The 23,060-nt window shown below is 45.6% G+C and overlaps 1 protein-coding gene across 1 annotated transcript in view; it reads right to left on the reverse strand.

Annotated features, from left to right (window-relative positions):
* Positions 1 to 761: 761 nt before the first annotated feature.
* LOC115645652 (serum paraoxonase/arylesterase 2-like) overlaps positions 762 to 23,060 on the reverse strand; it is a 62,502-nt gene continuing 40,203 nt past the window's right edge. The window contains exons 6-9 of the mRNA XM_030550606.1: positions 10,198 to 10,398; positions 9,094 to 9,175; positions 6,785 to 6,913; positions 762 to 3,847 (exon numbers count right to left, since the gene is read on the reverse strand). Coding sequence (XP_030406466.1) covers positions 3,689 to 3,847; positions 6,785 to 6,913; positions 9,094 to 9,175; positions 10,198 to 10,398 — 571 coding nt within the window. The 3' untranslated portion in view covers positions 762 to 3,688. The remainder of the gene's footprint in view (positions 3,848 to 6,784; positions 6,914 to 9,093; positions 9,176 to 10,197; positions 10,399 to 23,060) is intronic.

A 23,060-nucleotide genomic window follows, 5' to 3' on the forward strand; every position in this document is an offset into this window, starting at 1 on the left:
TGAACTTGCAGCCGTAGCTTTACATAAGTTGTTTCATGTGCTCTAGTTATTCTTTACAGCAAATGCATATGGGTAGAAGGCAAGTCAGAGGACTGTGTGCCCAGGCCACAGCCAAGTAGTGAAACTGGAAAAACGCCATGCAGAAAAAACAGACTTGAACCATCGGTAGGTCAGGCTTGAAATGTGTCTGAGTCATTTGGTCCTGTGACTAGAGATTTCTGCTAGAAATCACTTTATATGTAGAGTTGTGTTTAACGTCAGTTTTTTTGCTGCATAATTAAGCAAGGTTTAAAGGTCATTCTATACTAAATTTTTTGAGACAGCACTAACAGGGCCTATATTGAAGATAGTGCTGTGTCCAGCTGCTAGTGATTAATGTAGAAAACTTAAGAGCTACAGGTAACCCTGTGCTCCTCACAGCAGGGCAAACTGTTAGTGACTGGGACCCTACAGGGTTCAGACAAACATGTGTCTTGTGCCTGTACAAAAGACAGACCAGATGAGATGGCCAGTGCAGCATAGGGCCCCAGTGCTAACAACACAAAGAGTTTTGTAAGCATAAGATAATGCGTTTGCCTGATTTTTGATGTGATGTGAGGTACTACTATATTATATATATATATAAAAAAATGTCTGTAGCTAGTCATTTAATTTTTCCCCATTCCATTGTTCATTTTAGTTCATGAGTGACAGCAGAACATATATACCACAGCTATGGGCTCAATATAAAATCGTGAAGAAGAGAGACAGCGACAATTAAAACAAAAACCAGGATCAATACAGGCTTTATTTTTCCCAGAACCAAAAATTGGGATAATGGACAAAACGATTCCAAATAATTTTACATTTGAAGAAGGTTTAATCTAAAGGATAAGAGGTAAGATGGGTTACATTTTGTATAAGAATTCTGGGGTGTAATATCTTTTCATAAAGATGAGAACATTCATGGTTTACCAGGTTTACAATCAAATAAATTTTTGACACTACATCAATTAATGAATCTGGAAAAGCACAGAGAGTAGTAAAGCTAAACATTGTTTATAATGATCCACTGAGTATTATGATGCCACAATTTCAAATTTAAAAAAAAATCAGTATTTATATTGCTCATCAGAACCATAACATTTTGATCTTTGCAATATCATGTCAGGTGATGTTTTTCCTTATCAAATTTTGTTTACACCGTAATTAACCACAAGACTAGAACATATTCCAGAACAAAGTATATTTGAAGACATATGACTTTCTATTAGTACTTCCCCCAAATGGCCCAGTTTGTGCTTTGGAAAAAGTGGGGGAGGAGGAAGCTGTGCTTTCCCTACTTGTTCATATTAAACAAATGCTGCAGGGAGAGAAGCTGCTGGGGCAGCCAGTTTGCTCCCCCTAAAATAAAGGCAAATGAGCATACAGTGCGTTCTCTGGCATTCAGGGGTTAGGTTCATGCTGGTACTGATGCAGAGTTCCTCAGTTTGCACCAGATGCAAGGCACCTCCCCTCTGTTCCAGACCCAGGCTCTTCACCGCCATGAGTTAGCCCCCACATTGGAAGGCAATCACATGTGGCTTCTAGTTAGCTTCCAGTTCAGGTGGGGCAGCCCTAACCTGTGCTCTGGTCCCTATGAGCCCTGGGGCTGTTACAGCAGTGAGCAAGTAGCCAGGTCACAGGAATGCCTTGGCCATGTCTCCCCCCACCCCCACTAGAGTGGGGCTCATCAGTGGAGAGGGGGTGCAGGACTGATTCTGCACATGCTAGCATGACCCCTAGAGCAGCCAGTGAGAGAGCTATACAGTTGCTTTATTTTCCCCTTGAGCCAGACCTCACTAGGCCCTTCTCTGTTTCTGTAAAAACAACACATTCTCTATCCAACCACAGTTGCTGCTGCCAAGTTGCTGTGATTAGAAAGTAATCTAGTATTGCAGAGTCTTAGATCGCAAAGTCACAACAGCCTAGCCACCATGGTACAGGAAACTGACCATTTTATCACCTTGTAACTCACTGATAGCAGCCACACCTGAGTTGCTCACTTAGTACAATGCTCTCTCCCCATTAGCAGCACTGACGCTAGAGCCCAGCGTGTTTGGAAAGGTGGCTCAGACAGCAAAGAGAGGATTTGGAGCGAGCAGAATCTAACCGGAACATGGAGGCAGGGGTAGCAATAGGGAAGGGAACCAATAGCAGTTATCTCTGTTCCTAGATTGATAATGCACGGGGCCTTTTTTAACCATGGGCTAGAATTCTACCTCTAAGGCTGACCTTTTGCTCTCATGGTTTAGAATATTACTAGCTCCTTTGCCCAGCCTCATCTGCCATGGGTAGAATTATAACCCAGCTGACTAGAATTTTTCCCTTCTACTGCACATGGATTTTTTATACAAAGGATCATTAAAAATAACCCGTCAGAGCTCCTGGTAGTTGCTTCCCAGTGCAGTCAAGAGAGTTTAAGCCACAGGAAGAGTACGACAGCCACAGCTTCAGGACAGGTTGCCTCGACACTTGCTCCCGTGGCAGTGTTCTACCCGATCCAGTACAGCAACCTCCCATTGCAGATCAGGGAGCTGGCACTGAAGTGATGCTGCTTTCACATTTTCTATCATTCCTCATAACTGTTCTGTGCCCTTGGCATCTCTCCCCCCAATCTACAGCTGAAGAAAGGGCGTGAGAGTGGTTAAGTAACCTCTCCCCAGCAACACAGCTCAGCCATGGCAGAAGTATGATTAGAATGCAGCTGTCCCTGATTCCAAGTCCTGAGTTCACTCTCCAAGACCATACCGCCTGTCTTCTTGCTAGAGAAACAGTGGCAGAATTCTTTAGTCTCGAGGGGGTGGAGTAGCATACTGGCTAGCAGACAAAGATCATATGAGCCTCACCAATACAATGATTACACAGTGTGGACTGTGCCATTCTAGCAAATGGCGGTAGAAACCTTTGCCGTGAGCGTGGCACTTTCACACAGCATGGAAATTAAACACATAGTGCACAAACTGCACTCTATGCTAAAGGCCTTCGCTGTGGTGCAGCTTTCACCACTGCTCCTCTGGCTGTATGGAGAGACTGCAGGCTCCAAGACACTGTTTGGTTAAGGAATTTCAGACCTCTTCAGAAAGAAGAGATTTTTGAACTCATTCTTTGAAGGATTATTTAAATCATGCACCTAATACTCTCGTATGCAGACAAGAGTATGTCCGAAAACAGGTTCATGAGAAGGCAACCCATGTGTTTCAAATAATTTCTTACAGCCTAGGGAAAACTGATGGAGGGGGGAAAAGGAGCCCCTCCTCCCTGCCAAAGTACTTGGGTCACTGATCCAAACCACGAAATGACGTGTTTATTCAACAATACCTCCATTATTTTACACAGTAGGCAGATCATCAACTCCCCCGAAGTCTGATCACAGTTGGTAACCCAAGAACCAACTAATTTTCAGCCATTTTCTTTTAATGTTGAATTTGTAATTTACATCCACACCTTGTTATTGGCCTGGGATCTTCCACATTAATCCCCACACAATCACCCACATTTTTACCTTTAAATCCATTTCTGTTCACCACTGAATAGAACTGATGTTAGCTCCTTGAGGCGAGGAAGGCTAGGAATACATTTTCATAACTCTTATTGCAATGTAGCTTGGAATTATTAGCAATTTAGAAGAAACTGAACCCTCCCCTCAACAAAGTCTACCCAGAGTGAGCTATAGTTCACAGTAAAGAGCTCTGTGGAACACTGTGCCTATGAGCAGTTTCCCAGAATACACTGCAGCAACTGAACATCCCTGAAGCACTGAGCCATTCTCAGCATACACCTGGGTCACTGTAGGTTTTGCAGAAAGAATGTTCTGGATCCGGATTACCTGAAGAGGGAAGCATTACGTGTAGTCAATACAGAAGTTGTACTACTTTTAAAGAAGCTGATAAGAATTCAGCAGAGACAAGACCTTTTAAAAAGTATATTAATTTAAGCTAAATAGTTAAATTCATAGGTTAGATCATCATAATGGTCCCTTCTGGCCTTAAGATCTATACCCTCCCATAATACAGGTCATAGAATTTCACCAAATGATTCCTGCATTAAGGCTACAACCGGAGCATACTATTCAGAAAGCTACCGTCTTGATTTAAAGTGACAGAGAATCCACCACATCCCAAGGTAAGTTGTTCCAACAGCTACTTACCCTCGTTATTAAAAATTTGCACATTATTTCTAGTCTGTATTTGTCTAGCTTCAGCTTTCAGCCATTAGATTGCTCAATACCTTCATCTGCTAGATTTAAAAAAAACCTAAATCAGAGGTCTTCTCCCTCTGTAGGTACTTTTAGACCGTGATCAAGTCACCTCTTAACCTTCTCTTTGTTAAGCTAAACAGATGGGACTTCTTTGGTCTCTCTTCAGACCTTGGATCATTCTTGGTGTGCTTTTCTGAACCCCTTCCAATTTGTCAACATCCTTTTTGAAGTGTGGACACCAGAACCGACACAATGTTCCAATGATTGTCTAAGATAGCAGAATACTTGAAGGTGAAAAGTTCCACTGCTATGAAATGTTAACAATTTCAGTGTCAACAGATCCCTGAGCATAGAGTTTCTTGATGATGGCAGCAAGAGTGCATACAAAAAAGCCACTCTTATTCACGCTGAGTAGCATCATACTGTGCAAGTACTCCCATTGGTATTTTAACTGAATACTCTGTTAAATCACAGAAAAGCAAGGATTGCAGAAAGTAGCTCACTAAGGGCCATTATAAAATATAAAGAGTAAATGAGAAAGAACAAGGCTAAATTTGTCCTTATTCTATTCTCAGGCAATATTTCTTTTACAAATACAATTAAACTGAGCTAGCACCAAACATGTAATTCATCAACATTTAATTAGACTGCAGCTGCAGAGAAAGCAGCCTGGAATTGATTGAACTATCAGATGGAGATTTTTTCTGGTGGTCACTGAGGCATTTTAAAAGATGTTATCTGGCAAGGCTCACAATAGTCAAGTGCTTGGAGTTCATGCTCTTCCAGTAAATTTGGAGTCTAGCCACTAGTTAGGAGGGAAATGGAGTCTGAAAAGGTTGTTCACGGGTAATTCCTTTTAATATGAAATGCTAGCTAAGGGGTGGGATTTTCCAAAAGCACTGAAGTGACTTAGGAGCACTAGTCAGTCCATGGAACTTGAGCTCCCTACCTCAGTTTAGTCCTTTTGGAAATCCCACCTTACCCATCCATGTATCACCTTTTGCATGGCTATGAGCTGCTCTCTCTTGGCAGTTGCCATCTTGCAGGTCAAAAAGCAAAGCAGGCTGTGGCTTTTTCCAGACCCATCTGCTTTGCACTATTCCTGACCACAACCCACACCTTCCCAATCTTCTTCGCTGTACATACGTCCTGCCCTTCCATCACCCTGCCTGAAGAAGCATCTCCTGCCTCATGGTTCACTGAATCCAGGGTGAAGTCAGCTCAGGTTCAGGATCAAGGTCCAAGCAGCTGGAGGGATTGTTTCAGTCAGGGTGGCTGAGAGGTTGCAACTGTGCAGCATGTGGAACATAACTTGTTGGGAAAGTGGGAGTGTAGCCATGACAGTGCAGGGGCCTGGGGCAGATCAGACTTTCTGCTCTGTCCTGTAAGCTGCCATGCATCCAGTCAGTTTTACCACTATCTGATAGACACCAAGATGACACAGATTTAAAGAGGTCTCAATATGAAGTTCATAGTTTTTTAGCCAGTCAAGGCATGGCATGTTGCTTGTCTGTTCCTGGGAAGGCAGAGGTGAGGATCGCAGCTTTGGTGAGTCTATACTCCAGAGGGAGCACCATCTCCACACGCTCTCTCAGGTGACCTCTGAAGTAGTGCCCACTCCACACAAGAACTATATGAGCCCAATTATTCTCTGTGCTGCTCCAGTTAATGTCAGCATTGTGCCTCAGATATCAGTGCAGTTACTCAAGCCTCGGATCAGAGTAACACAGTGGTAAATTGGGTACTTCGGCTGGGATTTTCTAAGGGACCTAAATGAGTTACACCCATGACTCCCACTGAAAGTCAGTGGAAGCCAGTTGCTTAACTCCAGCTGAGATTTCCAAAGGGGCCTTTCTGCTTAACTTATTTCCTAATTCCGATGCATTTAGTTTTGCTCAGGAATGTTAACAAAAAATACTTGCATTCACATAACCTCAAAGCACTGGTTATTGTGGATTATGGCTAAAGATTCCACATGACAGAACTGAAATTTTTCTCCCCTTCAGCTCTGAACAATTAGCATTAATACAGATATTACATTACCTACATCCACCATTCAGCGCCATTGAATGCTACATAAATTAGCATCAACAGCTGATTTTTCTGACTTATAGCATTACTATCTTATATCATCAATAAAGATACAAGCACTATTCCATAGAAACCAGACTGAAGTATTCCTTTAAAGCTCCACATTGTTCTTCTATTTTGTTTTAGAAGACACACCAGTGTCTCATCTACACACAGATTTTGTACTAGTATACCTATTTTGGTTAGGAATATGGAGGGGGGGGAGTAAATTTGTTTGTTTTAATGCACATAATTATTCTAGTGGGGGCACAGTCATACCGGTATAAAAGTACCTTACACCAGAATAGCTTATTCTCCTTCCCATAATGGAATAATCTGTACCAGTATAAACACTTCCATACTTATATAACTGCATCCACACTCAGGGGAGAGAGGGTGCAGTTGCACCACTTTAGTTACATTTTTCTAGTTAAAGCAATACAGTTTTACAGTATAGACAAGGTCTAATCTTCCAATAGAATCTGTCAAACTAACCTCAGAACCAGGAAGATTCTCAGGATCATAGAAGAACAGCTTCATGCCATTGGGATGACATCCTCCCCAAACATCCCCAGTGTAAGGATCAACAAATAAGTTATCGACTAGTGTGTCCAATTCCAGCACCTATCAAACATGGGAGAACCCAATACAGTGACACACATGTCAAAGTCACTAACTTCATTTATCGCCTCTCTTTATTCATTTATCATCAGCATATTTCTCAAAAAGTTGGACTGAAACCACCACAAGAGTTTCCCCTAACTACACCTTTTGTCAACATGAACCGTCTGTTGTACTGCCCAGATATGAGGGTGATGGGCACATTATAAATACTTACATACTTGCTTCAGCAACTCATTCCAGCTTCTAGAGCTGCAGGAAGGATCATATTATTAGCCCTAGTCACCTTCAAACCTTACATTTTTATATAGGTGTGCATGCTGCATTACAGGCATGAAAGTTCGCAGTGTCCCTCCCAGCTAGGACTGACAACCTGAATTAAAAAAGAAAAGGGGAGACTGACTCTTGGGGTCAGCAAGGAGAAGACTCAGATCACGTAGAAAGGAAAGCTGTCCTTGGGAAAGTTATCTGCTGGGATGCTATCAGCTGCCACACTGGATCATACCCATGGTTCATCTTGTCCAACATCCTGTCACCAACAGTGGCCAGGCACCTGATGCTTTAGTGTGAAACTCAAGTGTAAGAAGTCGAAATTGGGAAATCATGGAAAAACCTGCCCAGAGGGGTTTATATCCTTTCCAAAACCATTTTATTCATAAATAATCTTATCCAGTGTAACTGCAGATGTTCCCATTTCCATGTAACTTGTGCTGCTCCAGTGGCATAAAGCAGCCTTAAAGCTGGTGTAATCAGCCCCTTGAGAATTTCCCCAGCCTAGGGGAAAAGCCTATAGCAGCGGGTACTAAGTCATCAACTCAGCACCTGGTATAAGGAGTGTGAATAGAACATCTCTACATTTGCTGATCCCCAGCTGCTGGAATGGCCCTGGAGGAGTGCTGACAGTCTTGATACAGGAGGGAGGGATAGCTCAGTGGTTTGAGTATTGGCCTGCTAAACCCAGGGTTGTGAGTTCAATCCCTGAGAGGGCTATCTGGGGAACTGGAGTAAAAATCTGGGGACTGTCCTGCTTCAAGCAGGGGGTTGGACTAGATGACCTCCTAAGGTCCTTTCCAACCTTAACATTCTATGATTTCAGAGCAGCCCTGAGGTTTCTCTGGATTTTGGCTGGGGACCAGGATGCAGCAGAACCAATTCCAGAATCTGGGGTCTCAGTAAGAAATCCCTGGAAAGGAAAGGAATTGAAAACATGGAAGAGTTAAAGGGTTAATCTTGCCTCAGCAGGGTGGACTAGATGATCTGTTGAGGTCCCTTCCAGCCCTATGTTTCTATGATCCTTTGTGTAGGTGTGAGGGAGGGAAAGAGACATGAGTGGCTGAAGAGACATTAAAAAGCTGGCATTAGAAATAGCTAGGTGAATTGGTCCCCAAATCAGAATATCTGAATTCCTATCTGGAATTATCATTGTTAAATGCCTGCAGAGTGAATTATTTCATCATCTGGAATTTTACCCAAACTGTGTGTTAACCCCTGGATCCTATTATTAAATAGGGAACAGTAACGAATCTGGGATGATTACAGAAATACTGACAACAGGAGCCCCTCAGCTAATATAGATGCGTGAAATGTGCTACAGCCTGTTCTACAGGCCCACAGCAACCACAAGCCATTATTACCCTAGCATACCATATGTGTTGCCACCATCTCATAACACCAGCCTTGTATGCTATGGGCCCAATTATCTCTAATTGGGAGAGAAGTAACTCTCATTGACATAAAAAGGAAGATTGCCAAATTCCAAGGCAGGAGAACTGGAATATTTATGTTCTGTAAATTGCCCTCTGTTTCCCAGTCAGATACTACTTGCTGCTCTGAAAGCTGCTTTCTGCTTGCAGGCTGCATTAATGAACACTAACTGCATCAACAGGTCGATAGCGCCCCAAAGGAGAACTTGATTGGTGCCAAACTCAAGGTTCATTTTAAGGTTGCTGGTATTAGGATGAAGTGAACAATAATAATTGCTCACATGAAATTCCACAGGAACACCTCTCCCCTCAGTACCACAAGAGCCAACCACAGCCCTCCAGCACTTTGGTTTGCATGTATATGAACACATTCTCTACCCATAATCAGGCTATGACTGAAAGAGATCTAGGCTCCCTAAAGGGCACACGCTAAATTTCAAACAGAGATTAGGCTCTTGTTCTAAGTAGCAAATCGCTTACCTTCAACTGAGTTAGATTCCAGTTAGCATGTTTTTCCATAACATGGACACGATGAGCCATCAGGTCAGCAATATAAACATACCTTCAATAGAAAGTGTCTATTAATAAGGTATCTACACAGAGATAAAAGTAAATTGATTTTTTATGTGCAAGCCTTGATTTTCAGATGCTTTAAACCAGGGATTGCCAATCTCTGGCACGTGGCCCATCAGTGAAATCCGCTGGCAGGCCAGGATGGTTTGTTTACCTGCAGCATCCGCAGGTTCGGCCAATTGCGGCTCCTGCTGGCGGCGGTTTGCCATTCCAGGCCAATGGGGGTTGCAGGAAGCGGTGTGGGCCCAGGGATGTACTGGTTACCGCTTCCCGCAGCCCCCATTGGCCTGGAACGGCAAACCGTGGCCACTGGGAGCTGCGATCGTCTGAACCTGCAGACACAGCAGGTAAACAAACCATCCTGGCCCACCAGCGGCTTTCCCTGACAGGGCTGCGAGCTGATATTTTGAAATATTTATAAAAATTCCAAGCTGTCCATCACACACTGAACTCAAGATAAATGGCTGAAGTACTAATCGTGTTCCAAGGTGTTTTAATGTAACAACCAGGCCTCTGATCAATAGTGTCAAAGACATATTTTGTAAAAATACCAGTCACAAATTGTATAAATGGTTAACACTCTGAAACAGGCTCCCAGTACATGGTAGTCTGTACAAGTTAAATGAACAGTTGCCCTTATTACAAGTTTAGAAAGAATTTTATCCATTAATTCTTGCAAGCAATGCTAGCATTTAAAAATTGTAAGTATCAGTTTGAGTAAAAAGTAATTTTTGATATTATTGGCTAAATTATCCTCAATAGTTGAATTAAAAAAACAGAGGAACATACATTTTATCGTCTGTTATATAATCACTTCAGATTACTTATTACAACCATAATTTACAACGAGCACCCAATCAACTAACCAAATATACATCCACAAGTCAATTTAGATGTCTAACCACACAATCTGCACATGCAAATATTTGCATGTAAAAGTCAGGAATATTGTCTGAGTTTTTTTTCATCATTTGGTCCATCAAATGTATAAGGAGACCAAAAGAGACTTACTTTTTGTCTGGTGAAATGTTAATTCCATTGGCTGAGTAAAACCCAGAGGCTACCTCTTTAACTTCTGTTGGACTGTAGTAGACAACATTTGACCAGGGCAAGCCCAAGAACAACTCCAAGAACGTCAAGATGGAGTTAAAGAAATAGTGGTCATTAGTTGCATAGAAATGATCAGGTCCCAGAGCCACAATATCATTCACTCTGAAATGAGAAGAGAGAGAGAACAAATAAAAAGGTTTGAGAATTAGTGTTCTGAAAAGTTTTATGGGATTATATTTAAATTTGGCAAGGATTAAGAGTTCTCTTTAAAGAAACATTGTGGATGATTGTTCTTGTATTGCTGGAAGATTCTCTGCATCTTGAAGTCTTTAAACCATGATTTGAGGATTTCAATGGCTCAGACACAGGTTTGATACAGGAGTGGGTGGGTGAGATTCTGTGGCCTGCATTGTGCAGGAGGTCAGACTAGATGATCATAATGGGCCCTTCTGACCTTAAAGTCTATGATTTTATGGACTAGAGGAGATGATGAAAGAGATTTCCTAAACCACAACAAGAAATTACGGTAAGTTTTCTGTCTGATAATGTAGGATTCTAAATAGAATATCTGGAGGCATGTTCATATAGTGAAAACTGGATTACAATAGAGAAGAGAGAGAGGTGCCATATGCACCTTTGAACAAACTTAAACAGGTATCTGAGGCAGTGGTAAACCAGATACCAGCTCAAGCCGAGGCTCCTAGGCCTCACTGAACACTGACAAATGCATAGGTAGAAACTAGTCTAGTTCACCTGTGTGTTAGCATTGTTAACCTAGTGTGACGTTATTGATATAATCTGGGACCATATAGAACATGGTTGCAACCATGGTCCTGTAGTGGCACCAAATCTTATGTAAAGGGGGTCATATAAGGTGTCTAAGACCAGGTTACGGGTTGCTGGTTATGATTATGCTGTCTGTATGCATGTATCACTTTGTAGTTGAAGTTATGAATATTGGCTCTATACTGTCTGTACGTCAAACTTATGCTATGCTTCTGGGAGACATCCCAGACAAGTTGGTGTTAGCTCTGCCTAGCCTGCTTGATGGCCCATTAAGGACCATCAGCTGTACAACTGACCCACTGAGAGAAGGCAGATAAGCCCTGTAACTCAGCAAAGTATGCAGGAACTTGCCCATGGGACTCCAAAATCCATTTTGCTGTAATTTTCCACAGTAAGAACAAAGAGGTTCTTACACCTGGAAAAGACTATAAAAGGCTGATGCCTCATCTCCATCTTGTCTTCAATCCTTCTTCTTACTTCTGGAGGGACTTTGCTACAAACTGAACAAAGGACTGAATGATGCATCCCAGCTGTGGATGTACTCCAGAGACTTGATTTGAACCTGCAGTTATTCTATCACTGCTACAAGCCTGAACCAAGAACTTTGCCATTACTGTATGTAATTGATTCCATTTAACCAATTCTAGCTCTCATCTATATCTTTTGCCTTTTATGAATAAACCTTTAGATTTTAGGATTGGCAACAGCGTGATTTGTGGGTAAGATCTGATTTGTATATTGACCTGGTTCTGGAGCTTGATTCTTTGGGACTGAGAAAACCTTTTTCCTTTATGGGGGTGTTGGTTTTCGTAACCATTCATCCCCAGGACAAGTGGCATGGGTCGTGATACTGGGAAACTGGAATGTCTAAGGGAATTGCTTGTGTAACTTGTGGTTAGTCAAAGTCCTCTGTGTCTGGCTGGTTTGGTTTGCCTTAGATGTGGAAAAACTCCAGCCTTGGGTTGTAACTGCCCTATTTTAAGCGATTTGTCCTGAACTGGCACTCAGTTGGGTCCTGCCAGAACCGCATCATCACACCTAGATCAGGGGTTCTCAGACTTCATTGCACCGCAACCTCCTTCTGACAACAAATTACTACATGACTCCAGGAGGGGAGAATCAAAGTCTGAGCCTACCCGAGCCCCACCAGCTCGGGGGGGCGAGGAGGCAGCAAAGGCAAAGCCCAAGCCCCACCACCCAGGGCAGGGAAGCCAAAGTCCAAAGGCTTCAGCCCCAGTGGGAGCCCTGTAACCTGAGTCCTGCCACCAAGGGCTGAAGCCCTTTGGCTTTGGCCCCAGGTAGTGGGGTTTGGGCTTCACTTTCAGCCCTAGGCCCCAGCAAGTCTAACGCCAGCCCTGGCAACCCCATTAAAATGGGTTCGCAACCCACTGTTTTAGAGTCCCTGACCTAGATCTTAAGTTGTTAAGAATATGTTTAGACCTGATGAAATGCTTGTCGGATGTCCATCTACCGATCTCACTTGTAACATCTGTAGCCCAGGGTATAAAGTTATATTGAGTGTTTGCACTGTAAACATCTGTAACTGTGTAACTCAAACAGGAGAAAAGCCATCTCTAATGCAAAGGCTGGCTTCCTACAGGCCGCCTTTGAAACCAAATGAGCCATTGTGAGACATCAAAGAACAAAGACTTTGTTAATTGCAGTCCTCACCCTCTCTCTCTCTTCCCCTCCCTCCCAGGAAGAGGAGACCTGTGCATGAACTCATCCAATGGCTTGGACTCTGGGGAGAAGGGGATAAAAATCCCTGACAAGGAGAAACAGGGTTCTTTTTGCTGCTTGGACTCTAAAGGGGAAAGAATCACTAAGCACAAGCAGAAGACCCCCCAGCTATGTTGCCTGAGTTAGCCCTAAAGGACATGTGGAGTTTGCTTATTATAGAAGTTTCTATTACCTTTTGTCATCTAAGACTAACTCATTTGTGCGTATATGTTACCTGCTTTAACCTTGTAAAATAACACTCTTATTTTCTTTTCCTAGTTAATACATCTTTAGTTAGTTTATTACAGGACTGGCTACAAGAGTTTCCTTTGGTGAGAGATGTGGGGTACAACTGACTTATGGTAAATGACTGGTCCCCTGGGAATGGGAGCAATCTGATTGTCTTTGTGATGTTTGTTCGAAGGAAACATCCATCACTGAAGCAAGCTTGCCTGGTCGGCAAGATAGCCCAAGGGCACTGTCTGTGACTCCATGGTAAGGCTGTTGTAGCACTTGTGGAGTTCACACTTGTTACTTGGTTGGTGAAATCTAATTACAGAACATACAACCAATGTGGTGCATGTGTCCTATTTCCTGACTGTTTGCCCTGTGGCTGGACCCCACATTCATGATCCAGTCCAGACAGTGTGACATTATCATCCTGAGCGCACTGATCAGGGTTGGTTCAGTGTTTGGGAGGGTCTGTGACATTCTACTCCCAAATATGGAATGAAGTCATATAGGACCAGATCCACAAAGGGACTTAGCATTGTAGTGTTCAGCATTGCAACACCTAGCTTATATGTGCCTTGAAAATCACTGAAATACACAAAACGTGAGTTAGGGTATGTCTTCACTACTAACTCTAAAGCTCTGAGGTGAGGGCCCTAGCCGCTGAACTATGAAACGTTTTGATGTAGATCTCTCTCAATCCCTCTTGTTGAAGCAGTGCCACTTCAGTTAAATACTGATAGGGCCAGTAGCGTAGCTAGTGGGATGCAGGAGAAGCAGCCGCTTTCCCTCAGCACATTTTCCAAAAGCAGCGTTTTAGTTAGGGGTTACCATGGCACCAGCAGGCGGGCCCCACGCTCCTCTCTGAAGCTTTGCCTGCTGGGTCAGCACTGGGCTCCTGCAGGCAAGGGGTGGGGGGGCAGGGGCTGGTCCCTGCAGTGGGGCAGAGCGGCGCCGGGTACAGGAAGCAGAAAGCAGCAGTGCTAGCAATTCCCGAATCAGCTCTGACTCCGCATGCTGCTGGGGGGCGCTGCCTGCCTTTGCGTGGCCTAGCCCGGGCTCCCCAGTCTGCCTGCCCGCCGGCGCTGCTGGGCATGGCCGCCTCCAGTGCGTCGCCCCGCGCACAGGCTCTTCTGCAGCAGTGTTTGGTCTCCCAGCTGCAGGTGAAGCCCCCTGAGCCAGGCTCCGAGGCTGAGTGGGTGGAGGTAACGTGGGCAGCAGGCCGGCCTGCTCTGGCGCTGCATTTGCAAAGCCATCGCGCCTCTCCTTGGCTGCTGCTGTCCGCCACGGCAGGGACAGTCACAGAATCTCTCTCCTGGCTGGGCCCTCCCGCCGCTACTCACTCGGCATTTCCGCTCTGTTTGCAATGGAGCTGTTTGCCCCAAGCCCCAGCCCTGCTGCGCTGGGAGCTGTCTGAACCTTAGCGTCCAAAATATGGGTACTAGCATGAATCCCTCTAAGCTTAATTACCAGCTTAGATCTGATAGGTTGCCACCAGTTAGGACTTAGGTAGAGCATCTGATAGACTCTGGTCTCCCCAAACCCTTCCCTGGGGACCCCCAAGACCCAGATTCCTTGAGTCTCAAAACAAAAGAGAATAAACCATTTTCCTTCCCCCTCCTTTCTTTCTCCCAGCTCTTTCCCGCCCTGGGTACCCTAGGAGACCACCGTGATTCAATTCCTTGAATCACCCCTTTCCCCTCCCTTCTTCCCCGGAGAGAGATATAGAGATAAATGCCGAGAGCAGGTTTTTCTTCCCTCCTCCCTTTCCTTTCTCCCACCAATTCCCTGGTGAGTGCAGACTCCCTTCCCTGAAGTCTTACAAAAGATAACCAAAAAAAATCAATTAGATTCTAAAAAAAGGAGGAAAACTTTAATAAAGAAGGAAAAACATAACTGTCTCAGTAATCAAGATGGTAAATATATAGGGTTTTTCTAGCTTATAGACAATAGAAAGAAGCTTTCTCCAGCAGAAACACAATTTAAGCTACTTCCAGCAAGTACACATCTGCAAATAAGAAAACAAGTTAAAAGACTATAACCGCCGTTTTTACTTACTAACTATTCTGAATAGATAAGAGACTGTAGCAGGGAGATTGGCAGAAACCTGGCTGCACCTCTAGTCCCGTCCAGGACCCCGAGAGAACAACGCACAAACCCAAAACCCACAAACAAAGGCTTCCCTCCACCCAGATTTGAAAGTATCTTGTCTCCTGATTGGTCCTCTGGTCAGGTGTTTGGGTCCCTGTTTGTTAACCCTTTACAGGTAAAAGAGACATTAACCCTTAACTATCTGTTTATGACAGGAGCAGTTAGCAGCGCAGCGTGTTTCTTGGGGAAGCCATGCGCCTACCCTGTCTTGTTCTGCTTCTTGGGGACCGGCTCCCCTCGTGCAGTGCAAGGCAGAACAGGGAAGCATTGGGCAAACTCACTGGGCTTGTAGGGGCTCCCTTCACCCACCGCGAGGCGTGGGCTCCTCCTCTGCAGCACTGCCCGCCGTGGGGCTGGGGCTCTCCCGGGGCTCTGCCCTGCACGCGCCCAGCACCCCGGGGCTGCTCCTACCTCCCCGGGCTGGCCCCAGATACCCTCCCCCGGGGGGCTGGAGTCCTGCTGCGGCTTGTGCCCCTCTGCCTCCTCCGCAGGACAGGCAGCCCAAAGGGTTGAGGCCGTGCCACCCCTTCCCCAACTTCCCCCTCCAGCAGCTCCCGCATCGCCCTGCCAGGCCTGTTCAGCCCTCGGCCCCACCAGGTCTTGCCCTCATGAACCCGCCCCTACCATGCAGGTGCAGGGGGCGGCCCATGGGGATTGGGGGAGCCGCAGCAAAGCCCTGCCCGGAGCTGGTGCAGGAGACGAGCCTGGCTCTCAGCCCAGGCTCTGGCATCAGCCTGTAGTGGGGTGCGGAGCCACCCCCCGCCAGCTAGGTTCAGCCCAGCCCCGCTCTTAAAGGGACAGGGACCTCACCATGGCTCAGCCTTGCTCGGGGCATGTGGGGGTGTCAGGGTGCGTGCAGGAGGTATCCAGGTGCCTGCAGGGCTCAGCACCGTAGCAGTGCAGAGGGGAGGCCAGCATGGAGTGGACCCCATGAGGGTGGGGGGGGGTGGGCGGCGCAGCCCGGAGGAGCCAGCCAAAGAGGGGAGGGCGTGGAGCGGCCGGAGGAGCCAGGCCAGAGGAGGAGCCAATGGGGGGGGGGCTTTTTTATGTTTGCGTCCCCTGCTCTTAGAACCTGGCTACACCACTGGATAGGGTCAGAGGCAGAGTGAAAAATCACGCTGTCCAGCAGCTAGGACACTCACTTGAGAGGTGGGAGACCCCTGTTCAAATCCCTTCTTATCAGGTAGTGGGAAGAATTGAACAAGGGTCTCCTACATCTCAGGTGGGAACCCTAACCACTGGGCTAATAGGCTTGTCATAAACAGATAGTTAAGGGTTAATGCCTCTTTTACATGTAAAGGGTTAAGAAGTTCACCTAGCCTAGCTAACACCTGACCAGAGGAACCAATGGGGGAACAAGATGTTTCAAAAGGAAAGATGGAAGTTTTCCTTTGTTTCAGAGTTTCAGTTTCAGCTGGAGTGAAAAAGATCAAGGAACCAGCCTCTTATCAGAATAGTAAGTTTTAGAAAGGGACAAATAGGTTTATGTTTATTTTCTTTGTAACTTGTCTTGGTGCAAATTAATTAATTAATAAGGGAATTATCAAATTTGGGTATTCTTGTGTGTAGTAGATTTTTGCCCAGGGGAACATCCTCTATGTTTGGAATCTGTTGTCTGTGAGAATAGCTGATATGCTAATCTCTCCCAGAGGATTTTCTTTTACCTTTCTTTTCTTTAATTAAAAGCCTTTTTCTTAATATCTGATTGATTTTTCCTTGTTTTTAGATCCAAGGGGGTTAGATCTGTATCCACCAGGAGTTGGTGAGAGAAAGGAGGGAGGGGTGGTTAATTTCTCCTTGTTTTAAGATCCAAGGGGTTTGGATCTGTGTTCACCAGGAAATTGGTGAAGTTTCTCAAGGCTACCGAAGGAAGGGAGTGCTTGTGAACGGTGGCAACCAGACCAGATCTTAGCTGGTAATTGAGCTTAGAGCTTCTCATGCAGCTCCCCCACATCTGTACCGTAAAGTTCAGAGTGGGGAAGGATCCCTGACATGGTGAGCAGCGGTGAGGGATTTTTCAGGAACCAAAAGCCAGATTTTTTTTCCTCCTTTGAGACGCTGGAGAAGCAGTGAAGGAGAGATACCCTGAAGGCAAACAGATAAGAGATTCTAACAGAGGGCTTATTGTTAGAAGGGAAGCTCCAGCTGTGATCACTGGAGGGTCATTAACATTGCCAAGGCAAGTCACAAAAACCTGTTTTACTTGTTTTTTATCTAAGGAGTCACATTAGAGTAACCAAAGATTCCAAGCTGTTTTCCTCCCCCCTCAGATAGCTAAGGCAGACCAGGGGGAAAATGTCAGGCAAAGAAAAAAAAAACCATACAACAGCTAGAATTAGCCAAACTCCAGGCTGAGGAGAGCCAAAAGGAACATGACAGACAGATGGCCAGGGCTGAGGCTGCCCACAAAAGAGCTACGGAGGAGAAACAAAAAGAGATGGAGGCGAGAGAAAAAGAGATGGAGGAGAGGGGAAGAGAGAGAAAGCATGAACTGGAATTAGCAAGGGCTAAGCAGGATGTACCAGCCAACCCTAACAACCCTTCTCCAGGTACTGCTTCCCATCCCAGAAAATTTCCCACCTACAAGTCAGGTGATAATACTGAGGCCTTCTTAGAAAATTTCAAAAGGGCCTGCCATGGGTACAGCATCTCTACAGACCAGTACATGATGGAGCTGAAGCCACAGCTCAGTGGACCCTTAGCAGAGGTGGCAGCTGAAATGCCTAAGGAATGCATGAACGATTATAAACTTTTTCAAACCAAGGCCAGAATCAGAATGGGGCTAACACCTGAGCATCCCCGTCGGCAGTTCAGAGCTTTAAGGTGGAAACCAGATGTGTCATTTACCCGACACGCCTACCACATTGGAAAGAATTGGGATGCCTGGATATCAGGAGCAAGTGCTGAATCTCTGGAAGCTCTGTCCTTTCTAATGCAAATGGAACAGTTCTTAGAGGGTGTTTCTGAGGAAACAGAAAGGTACATCCTAGATGGGAAGCCCAAAACGGTAACCGAGGCAGGGGAGATTGGAGCCAAATGGGTGGAAGTGGCAGAAAAGAAAACAACTACTAGCAATTGGAGCAAATATCAGAGGGGGCAAACCAAAACCAAACCCTATCACCGGGGGCAACCCAAGGCCCCACCTACAACCCAAGGAAAGCCCCAGACACCTTATTGTCCCACCTTACCAATTTCGAGCAATCCACCTTGGTCCAGTGACCAATCAGCTGGGCGATGTTTTAAATGTAATGATCTGGGACATATAAAGGCCCACTGGCACAAGAACCCCAATTGAGTACAGTTCATTACACCACAATCACATCAAAGATCCCCAGGCCCAGATGCCTCTCAAGTAGCCTTGGAGCAAAGGGAAACCTTGAGAGTGGGCGGAAAGAAGGTTATCTCATGGAGAGATACTGGGGCACAGGGGTCAGCTATCCACCAATCCTTAGTGGATCCCCAATTCATCAACCCAGAGGCCCAAGTGACAATTTACCCATTCACGTCAAAATCTTTAAACTTGCTTACAGCTGAGTTGCCTGTCCAGTACAAGGGCTGGTCAGGAATGTGAACTTTTGCAGTCTATGACAATTATCCCATCCCCATGCTACTAGGGGAAGACTTGGCCAACCATGTGAAGCTGGCCAGGAGGGTGGGAATGGTCACACGCAGCCAGGCCAAGCAAGCTTTCACACCCATCCCTGTTCCTAAGCCATCCACCAGGGCCCCGTCTGTGTTACCAGAGACCCAGACAGAGGTGGTGGAACTGGATCTTCTACCCATGAATGCTACAGCCGTAGTGAATCCAGTCCCAGAACCAGAACTGGAAAAGCAACCAGCACCAGAACTATTGCCAGCACTGACTCTAGCGCTTGCAAACCTATCTACAACTCTAATGCCAGAGGGCACCAGCGGGCCTGAACTGGCAGAAGCAGCAGATAACCATACCCAAGAGGCTCAACCAGAGCCTGAAATATCACATAGTGCACCAGCGGAGAGCGGTTTACAATCAACAACCCCATCACCTACATCGCTTCCACAAGGACAAAGCCCAAGTCCACAGTCTAAGGAGGAACTGATGTCTCCAGCTTCAAGGGAACAGTTCCAGACTGAGCAGGAAGCAGATGACAGCCTTCAGAAAGCTTGGGTGGTGGCATGGAGCACCCCACCGCCTCTCAGCTCTTCTAATCGATCCCAGTTTGTTGTAGAACAAGGACTTTTATACAAGGAGACTCTTTCTGGTGGACACCAGGAAGACTGGCATCCTCAAAAACAGTTGGTGGTTCCAACTAAGTACCAGGTAAAGCTCTTAAGCTTAGCCCATGATCATACCAGTGGCCATGCTGGGGTGAACAGAACCAAAGACCGGTTGGGGAAGTCCTTCCACTGGGAGGGGATGGGCAAGGATGTTGCTAATTATGTCCAGTCTTGTGAGGTGTGCCAACAAGTGGGAAAGCCCCAAGACCAGGTCAAAGCCCCTCTCCAGCCACTCCTCATAATTGAGGTCCCATTTCAGCAAATACCTGTGGATATTCTGGGTCCTTTCCCAAAGAAGACCCCCAGAGGAAAGCAGTACATACTGACTTTCATGGATTTTGCTACCCGATGGCCGGAAGCAGTAGCTCTAAGCAACACCAGGGCTAAAAGTGTGTGCCAGGCCTTAGCAGACATTATTGCCAGGGTAGGTTGACCCTCCGACATCCTTACAGATTCTGGAACTAACTTCCTGGCAGGGACCATGAAAAACCTGTGGGAAACGCATGGGGTGAATCACTTGGTTGCTACCCTTTACCACCATCAAACCAATGGCCTGGTGGAGAGGTTTAATGGAACTTTGGGGGCCATTATACGTAAATTCGTAAATGAACACTCCAATGATTGGGACCTAGTGTTGCAGCAGTTGCTTTTTGCCTACAGGGCTGTACCACATCCCAGTTTAGGGTTTTCACCGTTTGAACTTGTGTATGGTCGCGAGTTTAAGGGGCCATTGCAGTTGGTGAAGCAGCAATGGGAGGGGTTTATACCTTCTCCAGGAACTAACATTCTAGACTTTGTAAGCAACCTACAAAGCGCCCTCCGACACTCTTTAGCCTTTGCTAAAGAAAACCTAAAGGATGCTCAGGAAGAGCAAAAGGCCTGGTATGATAAACATTCCAGAGAACAGTCCTTCAGAGTAGGAGACCAAGTCATGGTCTTGAAGGCGCTTCAGGCCCATAAAATGGAAGCGTCGTGGGAAGGACCATTCACGGTCCAGGAGCGCCTAGGAGCTGTTACCATCTCAAAGCATTCCCCACCTCAACCCTAAAGCCTGAAGTGTACCATGTTAATTCCTAAAGCCCTTTTATTCCAGAGAATTAAAGGTTTGTCAGTTTACAGTCCAGGGAGGAGATGACGCTGAGTGGCCTGAAGGTGTCTACTACGAAGGAAAAAGTGACGGTGGCGTGGAAGAGGTGACCCTCTCCACAATCCTGGGACGTCTGCAGCGGCAACAGATCAAGGAGCTGTGCACTAGCTTTGCGCCAATGTTCTCAGCCACCCCAGGATGGACTGAACGGGCATACCACTCCATTGACACAGGTAATGCTCACCCAATTAGACCATCACCCTACCAGGTGTCTCCTCATGCCCAAGCTGCTATAGAACGGGAGATCCAAAACATGCCACAGACAGGTATAATCCGACCCTCTAACAGTGCATGGGCATCTCCAGTGGTTCTAGTTCCCAAACCAGATGGGGAAATACGCTTTTGTGTGGACTACCATAAGCTAAATGCTGTAACTCGTCCTGACAACTATCCAATGCCACGCACCAATGAGCTATTGGAGAAATTGGGACATGCCCAGTTCATCTCTACATTAGACTTAACCAAGGGTACTGGCAAGTACCACTAGATGAACCTGCCAAGGAAAGGTCAACATTCGTCACCCATGCGGGGGTGTATGAATTTAATGTCCTTCCTTTCGTGCTGTGAAATGCACCCGTCACCTTCCAAAGACTTGTAGATGGTCTCCTAGCAGGACTGGGAGAATCTGCAGTTGCCTACCTCGATGATGTGACCATTCTTTCTGATTCATGGACCGGACACCTGTAGCACATCAGGCAGGCAGCACTAACTGTTAAGGCTAAAAAGTATCAAATAGGCCAAAACAAAGTGACTTACCTTGGACACCAGGTGGGTCAAGGAACTATAAACCCCCTACAGGCCAAAATGGATGCTATCCAAAAGTGGTCTATCCCCAAGTCAAAAAAAACAAGTCCAATCATTCTTAGGCTTGGCCGGATATTACAGGTGATTTGTACCACACTACAGCCAAATCACTGCCCCACTGACAGACCTGACCAGAAAGACACAGCCAAATGCAGTTAAGTGGACTGATGAGTGCCCGAAGGCTTTTAACCATCTTAAGGCAACACTCATGTCTGATCCTGTGCTAAGGGTCCCAGACTTTGACAAACCATTCCTAGTAACCACAGATGCATCTGAGCGTGGTGTAGGAGCAGTTTTAATGCAGGAAGGACTGGATCAAGAATTCCATCCTGTCGTGTTTCTCAGCAAGAAACTGTCTGAGAGGGAAAGCCACTGGTCAATCAGTGAAAAAGAATGCTACGCCATTGTGTATGCCCTGGAAAAGCTACACCCATACTTTTGGGGACGGCGTTTCCAGCTACAAACCGACCATGCTGCGCTAAAGTGCCTACATACTGCCAAGGGAAACAACAAAAAACTTCTTCAATGGAGTTTAGCTCTCCAAGATTTTGATTTTGAAATTCAACACATTTCAGGAGCTTCTGACAAAGTAGCTGATGCACTCTCCCGTAAAAGTTTCCCAGAATTGACTAGTTAAATTGTCCTTAAAATGTAAAAGATCTTGTAATTTTACATAATTAGTAGTATATGTAAAGGTGCATGTGTTTTTTTAATCTGTTTATTCTAAAGTTTTAGGAAGAAATCACTGCCAGTGTGGTTCAACACTGTCTGAGATTTGGGGGCATGTCATAAACAGATAGTTAAGGGTTAATGTCTCTTTCACCTGTGAAGGGTTAAGAAGTTCACCTAGCCTAGCTGACACCTGAGCAGAGGAACCAATGGGGGAACAAGATGTTTCAAAAGGAAGGAGGGAAGTTTTCTTTTGTTTAGAGTTTCAGTTTCAGCTGGAGTGAAAAAGATCAAGGAACCAGCCTCTTATCAGAGTAGTAAGTTTTAGAAAGGGATAAATAGGTTTATGTTTATTATCTTTGTAACTTGTCTTGGTACCATTAAGGGAATTATCATATTTGGGTATTCTTGTGTGTATTAAGATTTTTGCCCAGGGAAACATCCTCTGTGTTTTGAATCTGTTGTCTGTGAGAGTAGCTGGTATGCTAAACTCTCCCAGAGAGTTTTCTTTTACCTTTCTTTTCTTTAATTAAAAGGCTTCTTTTCAAATACCTGATTTTTTCCTTGTTTTTAGATCCAAGGGGGTTGGATCTGGATCCTCCAGGAGTTGGTAGGAGAAAGGAGGGGGGATAGTTAATTTCTCCTTGTTTTAAGGGTTTGGATGTGTTCACCAGGAAACTGGTGAAGTCTCTCAAGACTACCCAGGGAAGAAAAGTAGTGCTTGTGAGTGGTGGCAGCGAAACCAGATCTAAGCTGATAATTAAGCTTAGAAGTGCCCATGCAGGTCCCCACATCTGTACCCTAAAGTTCAGAGTGGGGAAGGAACCTTGACAAGGCTATAAGCATAGGCGTGCACACAGGATGTGCCCAGGCACACCCTAATGCCCACAGGCCGTATCCGGCCCCTCAGGGCTTTGGATCCAGCCCATGGGATCTGCCCGTTGTGGTGCCGCAGGCCCTGCACCACTCTCAGAAGCATCCGGAATGGCATCACATCCCTGGGACGGGCAGAGGGCTCCATGTGTTGATCCAGGCACCCAAACCCCTGCAACTCCCATTG

Source organism: Gopherus evgoodei, chromosome 2 (assembly GCF_007399415.2).
Source record: "Gopherus evgoodei ecotype Sinaloan lineage chromosome 2, rGopEvg1_v1.p, whole genome shotgun sequence".
Taxonomy (NCBI): domain Eukaryota; kingdom Metazoa; phylum Chordata; order Testudines; family Testudinidae; genus Gopherus; species Gopherus evgoodei.